The following is a 9,159-nucleotide window of genomic DNA, read 5'->3' on the forward strand; positions in this document are numbered from 1 at the left end:
GCCCCACTGTATGCAGTTTGTGATTTTCTGAACAAATGTCATTGCGTCGTATTAAAATCACATTCACGCAGAGTTTACATGGTGCATCCATCAAATTGTGTCCAATAGTTAAACAGTGAATTCGGAAAGTATTCAGACCCCTGGACTGTCCCCACATTTGTTACGTTAAAGCCTTATTCTGAAATTGATTAAATAAATAAAAGTAATCACAATACTCCACAATGACAAAAGAAAACAGGTTTAGACATTTTTGCAAATGTATTAAAAATACCTTTATTTACATAAGTATTAAGACATCGAAATTGAACTCTGGTGCATCCTGTTTCCATTGATCATCCCATCCTTGAGCTGTTTCTACAACTTGATTGGAATCTACCTGCGGTAAATTCAATTGATTGGACATGATTTGAAAACGCACATTTCTGTCAGAGCAAAAACCTAGCCATGAGGTCGAAGGAATTGTCCATAGAGCTCCAAGACAGAATTGTATTGAGGCACAGATCTGAGTAACGGTACCAGAAAATGTCTGCAGCATTGAAGGTCCCCAAGAACACAGTGGCCTCCATCATTCTTAAATGGAATAAGTTTGGAACCACCAAGACTTCCTTGATCTGGCCTGCCTGGGCAAACTGAGCAATCGGGGTATTAGGGCCTTGGTCTGGGAGGTGACGAAGAACCCGATGGTCACTGACAGAGCTCCAGAGTTCCTCTCTGGAGATGGTTTTCCTTCTGGAAGTTTCTCCCATCTCTGCAGCACAATAAATTAGGCCTTCATGGTGGAGTGGCCAGACGGAAGCCTCAGTAAAAGGCACATGATAGACCTCTTGGAGTTTGCCAAAAGGCACCTAAATATTCTCTGGTTTGATGAAACTAAGATTGAACTCTTTGGCCTGAATGACAAGCTTCACATCTGGAGGAATCCTGGCACCATCCCTACGGTGAAGCATGGTGGCGGCAGCATCATGCGGTGGGGATGTTATTGAGTGGCAGGGACTGGGAGTCTTATCAGGATCAAAGGAAAACCTGCTCCAGTGCTCAGGACCTTAGACTGGGGCACAGGTTTACCTTCCAACGGGACAACAACCCTAAGCACACAGCCAAGACAACGCAGCAGTGGCTTCGGGACAAGTCTCTGAATGTCTGAGTAGCCCAGCCAGAGCCCAGACTTGAACCCAATCGGACATCTCTGGAGACCTGAAAGTAGCTGTGCAGCGACACTTCTCATCCAACCTGACAGAGCTTGAGAGGATCTGCAGAGAAGAATGGGTGAAACTCCCCAAATACAGGTGTACCAAGCTTGTGCCGACATACCCAAGAAGACTCGATTGCTGCCAAAGGTGCTTCCAAAAAGTACTGTGTAAAGGATCGGAATACTTACGTAAATAGATTTATATATACACATACATTTCGCAAACATATTCCAAACTTGCCACACCACAGCATTTTCTTACTGTAAAGGCATCCATTGAAACAATATTCTTCTCAACAAGTTTAACATGCCACCAGTTGCTACACCATCAGAGTTTGAACATTAATTAATAGATGGACAATTATTTGCACCTGGAGGGGTTCTAGATGGTAATAAAGGGGAAACTGTGAATAATAGGTTCATACATGTTCCCGCTGACCAACGCGTATCTTGCCTATGCTGCTCTGCACCATCACTCATTCATATCTTTATGTACATATTCTTTATCCCCTTACACTGTGTATAAGATATTAGTTTTGGAATTGTTAGATTACTTGGTTATTACTGCATTGTCGGAACTGGAAGCACAAGCATTTCGCTACACTCGCATTAACATCTGCTAACCATGTGTATGTGACAAATAAAATTTGATTTATGTAGCGTACGGTTTCAGATCTGTTTCACCTCTGTACATGGAGTCCTGGACAAAGGAAAACTATTCTCAGCCTGAATTAATGATTTAATTGAGGTCAAAAAAAAGTCAGAACCAAAGCCAGAGTGAAACTACAATATGAGTGACTAAGCATGCCATTCTATAGGGAAGAATAGGCTCCTTTAATTGGTTGAGTGCATCTCCATTGTATTTTTGATTGTGGAGCAGCCCACAAATGCCCCTAGAGGCCCTCAATTTCGCATGACAGGTCGGCAGGCCTACTCTAATTCATTGAGTGAGTGAATAGGGAACATACAGTATTTCAACACTCATTTGTGGCATTTCACCAAATTGATTTGTAGGTATGTCATTACGTGTAATTCTGACAATGTGCCACGGTTCTTTGTTATGTTGATACTTATTGTTTAATGAAGGCAAGACCTTAGAGCTTGGATACTGTCTGATATGACCTATTGAATGGACATGGTCATTGCATGTTTATCACATCCATACATCTCACCTTCATTTACATTTCAATAATGCCCTCTGCTGACAATTTGAAGGCATAGCAGAGAACAAAAATGGTTTGCATTTCATCGATCCCAGATGACCCAGCTCAATAAAACATTGAAATAATGCATTTAACAAAACAATTAGTAGTTGAAGATGAATTCCTTTCCCCTGAGAGAGGAATATTTTGATATGAGTGTGAACGAAAGACTGATTGCTACATCCCAAAGTAGAAAACCATGAACACCAAAGACCAAAAGAAGAAACATGACAAACTGCAAACTTCGTTTTTTTCCCTCCTTTTTTTATTTCCATGTTACTAGCTATTTAAAAATAAAAAATAAAATACTGGGAAGGAAACCTTGGCAACGGCAGCCTCGTTGACACACGGTGGACGGGTAAACAACGCGGATGCCTGTCACAACTTAACCCCACTGGCCGAGCCTCCAATCAGGCTACATTGTTATAAACACGAGGCTGGGATAGGGGCCTTTGGGCCATTTGGAAAACCTGCTCCCCATCCCAGTCTCAAACATGGCAAGATATCTTTAAGTACATTTTTTCCAAAAGTGAATACAAAGCATCCCATACAGAACTGAGATCGATCTCATCGCACACGGTTCAGTGGCACGCCATATGATATTGGCCAACGTGGTTAATTCATTTGTTTTTTCTTGTTCGAACATGGGAGGAATGCATTGAGTCGGGCGGAAGAGCAGATTTCACCTGCCAAAGTGTGTCAATGGTCGGTAGACAATAGGAGTGGGAGATGGAGAGTGTAAGAAAAGAGCTGGATTTCAATGTGGTCCCATCGTGGAAGAGGTACTGTATTGTAGAATCAAAGACCATGAGGGACAAGGATGAAAGGGAAGAGGAAAACAGCCCAGCCTCTACTCTAAAATAACACATGCCCTTTATCTTCCAGACTTAAAACTATACACAGAAAAACAGAGCATATTTAGTTTAGGTGGGACCATGCAGCAAGAGCTTATGGGTAAAAGCAGACAGTCATGTCTGTTTGGAAAAAAGGAAAGCATTTCATGAAAATATTTCAAGCTACTAGAACCAAAATGGGTGTTTACAAATTGTATTTTCTCTGAAAGGACAATTTGGAGGAGGTATTTCAAGTCTATTTTATGTCAGATGAATAATGTTAACACGATTTGAGTGTTTCCCCCATTGAGGGAAAACAGCAATTTCAATAACCTACTGGGTGCATGTTTGTAAGATTGTGAGAGTTCCCATTCATCCCATTCACACGCGTCACTATTGGCATCCTTTCAGTCAGCTGTTAAAAAAATAACCATGTGCTTTCAAGAAAGCTATTAAAATTAGTGTTCTTGTCAAAGAGTATTTCAATATTAGAAAAGGTCCTTTATCTCTTACCATAAATTTCTACTCTTCAAATTTATGAGAATTGACTAGAAAATAGCTCAACCAATGAATAGAAATCAAGTGACTTTTCTCTGTGAAATGGAAGTGAGGAGCAGGCTTGACGGCAGGAGGAGAGAAGAAACAGAAGGGAAGGTAAGAGGTGTGGGTGGGGAATGATGGCAAATTGAGATTACTTTTGTTAGATTATCTTTAAAAATGAACTGGATATTTCCCTCTCGATTGGGACCCCTTTTGTCCTGTTCAAAATGTTGGACACCTCTGATGTTGAAGGGAGGGGGAAGAGAGAAGAACAAACCAAAACTGCCTTTGACGTTGTGACCTCCCCCAACCAATTCCCCTCCCACACCCCCTATCCGGACTGAACCTCCGGCTCAAGATGATAAGGTGGAGTCTTTCTGTGTTTGCTGTGCTTGTGGCCGCTGCACAGACTTCTGGCTCTCCACATCTCTAAAATGTTTCTCCACCTGCAGGGGACAAGACAAGTAACATTTTATCCTCAATCAACTTTCTAGTATTGCAATTCCTGTATTCCCTCAATGGTGGATGAATGGTGGGAAGGCATACTCACTATTTTGCGTACGTGACTTAAAGCGCTACCCTCTTTGCCTTTGCAGTTCTCCACCTGGTAAGGTGGGGATATGACCACGTCGTCCATCACCATGATGTTCTTCTCCTGCCATTTGCAGTCTTTGATGCTACAGAGAGATGGAGAATGTTTTTGAAAAAAAGCACCCAGTAGCTGCCTTTAGTCAGGGTACTGAGGTTAAAGGTTTCAGGTCACACATTTAGACATGACTCCATGCAGCAGGTATCGGATGGTGGACAGGTGCATATCGAACATCAACAACGCTGAAGAAAATTTACAAACAAATTAAAACAAAAGATTACAGAATTAACAGCTTACATTAGAAATTGGTCAATCAGTGTTGGTACTGTAAGACTTACAGTCATAGTCTAGGCCAAATCAGGGATCAACACTAGAACCAAGAGGTATAATGGAATTCATACTATTTGATAGGGTTTAAAACAAAACATTACTGAATCAAAGACTGGCATTCAAACTGGTCAACTAATCAGTGAAGGCAACTTCAACATCCATTGAGACTATTTAAATGCATTGGGTAGCACATTTTCATTAAAACAGCCTTTTCTGACCATCATAGTAAGTAAATAACGGATGTTTCTATAGATGGAGGCAGCAGATCCCCAGTATTAGAGACAAGAGACAATACTCACGTTTTATGTATAGTCTGGAATAGCTGTTGGCCCTCCACAGAGACTCCAGCACTAATTGCATATGCTTGGGATAACTTGTCTTCCTTTTCCGACCGTGCTCTGTTGGCAAGCTGCAGGCGTGTTGGAAAAGGAGAACCAAAACATTAGAGCTGTTCACAATAGCCAACATTCTCAACTGAGAACCCCAAAAGCCCTTGGAAGTTAATGTAAAAAGAAAAAAATGTATTTGGCATTGAAAGGAACTTTAAGGAATTTCCACCTGTTAGCAATACAAACAAATATTAGAAACTGCTTAGTGATCATTTTAGTCAAATGTGGAACAGGTGGGTTTTGTTTGATGCCGACCAAAGTTGAATGATATGGTGATGGAACATTTCAGGATTTTTTGGGGGGCAAGACAATGGCAATTCATTCTTTAAATAGACAAACAATCCATTCAGGTTAAACATATGGTTCCAATCAACATGTGAAAGCACCCAAAATTATACAATTCATTGACTCCGTGTTGGGACAGGGATTCCCAATTCCAGTCCTGAAAACCAATGGGTGTGCAAGTTTTTGTTTCAGCCCAGCATAAACACACCTGATTCAACTAGAATAATCAGCTTGACAAAACTAATTACAGTCTTTAGTCTGACTGAACCACAATAAGCTGACTCGTGTTAGAGCAGGACTTATTGATAAAGCTAATGACAAAATGACCAGATGTCCGATGATTCGTCATTACTTGGTATGAGAAGGAGATGTGTCAAGGAGGGTGTGAGGAGTGGTGATTGGCTGGTCTTACCTTGCTGACATTCAGAGATGCTAGTGGAGGAGGAGTTTCAGTGCGGTCATTAATGATGTCCACCTCAGACACATAGGCTAAGTTAATCAGAATCACGTCGCTGACGTTTGCCTTTCCACTGGAGGGGGCGCATTCTGAAAGGTCAGTGGGTCAAGGCAAATAGGATGTATGACACATTCAGAATGGAGGTCAAATAAGCAGCAGTTCGTATTAGACTAAATATACATGCAGGACTTGTATGTGAGGGAAACAATGGATCAGCTGGAATCATAATTCTATCACTTCTTCAACAAACATTAGGCTATTCCAGACCTGAGGTAAAACAACATTTGTAAGTTATTGAGCTTAAGGAGAAGTCAGAGCACACATTCTGAATGGCATACTTCAGCTAGTTACAATAGTGCAATTTAGTCGCTCAATAGTGAACCACTGACCAAATAGGCCTAATAAAGTGAGCACAACATATTCTACTCTAGTAGAACACAAAATCCAAGCACAGCACCAATCCAACTTTGCCATGTGCTGGAGATCCCCTGATGGAAATTTTGTCACCCCCCCTCTATTCTGTCATTCAACAGCCTCCGCACAACAGAACATCCTGGGATCATGTTTGCCCATTACCTAGGAAACAGGTCCAGGGTTCACCACTGCAGTCCAGGAACAGCCTCTTGCCCAAGAAACAATGCAGACTGTTACAACCCATAACAGAAGTCCTAAACATTGACTGGTAAGTCCTGAGCTTAGCCTAACAAATCACCAGCAGCTAAACAAAATGAATAGCCCACTCAGAACTTCTCAAATGAGATGTTAAGAAGCAAGCATCTCACAGTTAGTCTATATCTGTTATTTAAGAAGCATGTGACAAATACAACATTTGATTTGAAGACGGCATGAGGTGTATAGACTCCACCAGGAGATCCCCTTTCAACTCCGCTAACTTAAGTGAGGGGACAAAGAGTCCAATGCATTGTTTGTAAGGGAGGAGGCTGGGTATGAACGAGCCACAATTCATATGGATATCAGAAATACTGTGGAGCGAAAGAGGGCAAATAGCCTACAAGGCAGAAAACATTTTTTGGGGCATACGGTTGAAGCACAACTGCCAAGAGTAGCCTTCACAAACACCCAACTGTGTTAAAGAAAACTCAAAGGATACTATCTAGTAGCAGCCTGCTCACCCCCCTTGACACGGTTTATAGTCTGGCGACAGACAAAATTCACAGACTCTGACCTCACAACAACCGAAGGCAGCACAGAACCTGCACTTCAACCGATTTCCCAAAAAGACTAAACCCTGAGCCAAGCTAATTATTTCTCAAATAAAAAACAGGTTGGATATGAGTAAAAGTTTTGGAATAAGGCCTATGTCTTTACTATGGTCAGAAAAGTTCTCATTACAAGGCAGACAGAGGTAAAGTGCTCAGAGCTGAACTCATTCAGGTTCCTTCATTTTATGGCTGCTGCACTTCCTCCATAACAGTAATAGAGGGCTGTGGATTTCCTGTCTGACATCATGACCTTTCAGTGACTCACCAGGCTCAAGGGAAACAACCTAACATGCCATGAGGGTATGACTGGATCTAGAAGCTTTATTTACCCCCTGCACTATACTATGCTATTGTGACACCCTGAAAACATGTCACAGTGTGCTTCCATAAGCAAAATACCTCAAGTGAAGAGGCCTACATGATACACATCTTGAAGAGTATTGGGAACATGCCCTCTATGCATCTCACAACATCCACAAAAAAGTAGACTAGATTTAACCATAACATTGTAGATCTGTATAAAAAAAACAATAAAAACATTTTAAAAACAAGGGCGAGTCATCAACTAACATTGATAAAATGCCTCTAACCTGAGCAAAGTCTGAGGATTGAGGCAGTACTACCTTCCAGCCAGGTAAGAGAGACCTGTTTGACATCCACCGGACCGTGAAGGTATGGAATGCACACGGTTGAAATCCACAATGCTGATGCAGTGTGATAACAGCTGACTGACAGACAAATCACATTCCTTTCCCTGGCTGTGGCTGCAGTTATTTCACTATCACAGGGTGGCCTGACTCTGGGCATTTCTGCCCTATACCAGGCAGAGGTGGAAGATTGGCCCGCACAACCACGCAAACAGAATTCTTAGTGCTCTGCAATGTATGTCTGTGTGAGCATATAGTCCAAATCCAATGGCTTCCTAAGAGTTCTGCAGCATATCAAATGTTGCACTTCTCATGACTGCCCATTTCTCTAAGCAGTGCTCTGTGCAGGCCTGAAAATAAATTTCTGGGCTAAAAGCGCAAGAGGTGTATAATACCTCAACTTCACCCAACCTATACTGTATAGGTCTTCTCCAAATGTTGCCTGTAAGAAATCCACCTGGCTTTATCCCATCAACATCCCTCATGTCATGAAATACAAGTCTGCACATTCACATAACAAATTTCACAGCAACTAGGTAACGTTGGCCATCTTCCAATATAGCTACAACTAAGAACTTGCATATAGTTAATGTATTTCTCAAGTTCGCTACAAAACACTTGACAGGGGTCAAAGTACTGAGGTAGACAGTTACGAGCTAACACTAGCTAACGCTAGCTAACCCAAGAACTTGACAGTCACTCCTTTCTAAAACTGTCACCAGTGAATCATGGCGTGTCAGTTTCGACAACGTAAGCTAACTTGGGGTGGGTAGCTACCTACATCATTGCATGACTAGCCATTAAATAACCATTGTTTTAGAGCATACTACAACTCTAAGCGTGGTCTTCTAGTTAGTAACAGTTAGCCCATTTTCTAGCTGCATGCTAAGAATTTGCCAGGCATAACGCCCCTTGGAGCTGCCAGATAGTGATCCATACAAGGACCGACTGTGCTAACGCTGACCACAATAGCTTGGGTTAGCAAGTTAGGTAGCATTATGGCACAATACCATGCCAACTTCGATAGCTAGCTGGCTAACAACAAACATTAACTCAATATCATGCCGATTCTAAACTTGACATACCTGGCTTGAAATATAAAGTAACAAGGTTTAAAGTAACTGAACGGAACAATATCTACATCGTGTGGTTAGCTACGTTTTGATCAAGAGTAAGCTAGTTAGCTCCCTAGCTAGTCTCCTGACTACGCTTGCGCGGATCTCAATTTGGCAAGCGCGACCAGTTACCCCCAGGCCCCTTGCAGCCTGGAAGACCACCGATTTAGTGACAACGGAAAACGGTAAAAAGGATACTCAAAGTCAACATCTTGGACTGATAGTCAAAGGCAACGACCTCTCCTTGCAATTGCTGCCCCAAGCAGGTGAGGCAGGAGACATGGCTCCCGACACTGAAATACTCCCCCGGTCCAGGAGCCGCCATCTTCTCCGCCAGGAAACGGGAGCGCCAGATTTACG

The 9,159-nt window shown here is 42.1% G+C and overlaps 1 protein-coding gene across 1 annotated transcript; it reads right to left on the minus strand.

The window, feature by feature from the left end:
* Positions 1 to 2,634: 2,634 nt before the first annotated feature.
* LOC135555572 (protein LSM12 homolog A) lies at positions 2,635 to 9,159 on the minus strand. The gene is made up of 5 exons (XM_064988120.1): positions 8,998 to 9,159; positions 5,770 to 5,903; positions 4,983 to 5,092; positions 4,315 to 4,441; positions 2,635 to 4,210 (listed from the first exon to the last, which is right to left on the minus strand). The coding sequence occupies exons 1-5, from the start codon at positions 9,122 to 9,124 to the stop codon at positions 4,118 to 4,120; spliced, it is 591 nt and encodes a 196-aa protein (XP_064844192.1). The 5' UTR covers positions 9,125 to 9,159; the 3' UTR covers positions 2,635 to 4,117.

The sequence above is a fragment of the Oncorhynchus masou genome, chromosome 15, assembly GCF_036934945.1.
Source record: "Oncorhynchus masou masou isolate Uvic2021 chromosome 15, UVic_Omas_1.1, whole genome shotgun sequence".
In the NCBI taxonomy this organism is placed as follows: domain Eukaryota; kingdom Metazoa; phylum Chordata; class Actinopteri; order Salmoniformes; family Salmonidae; genus Oncorhynchus; species Oncorhynchus masou.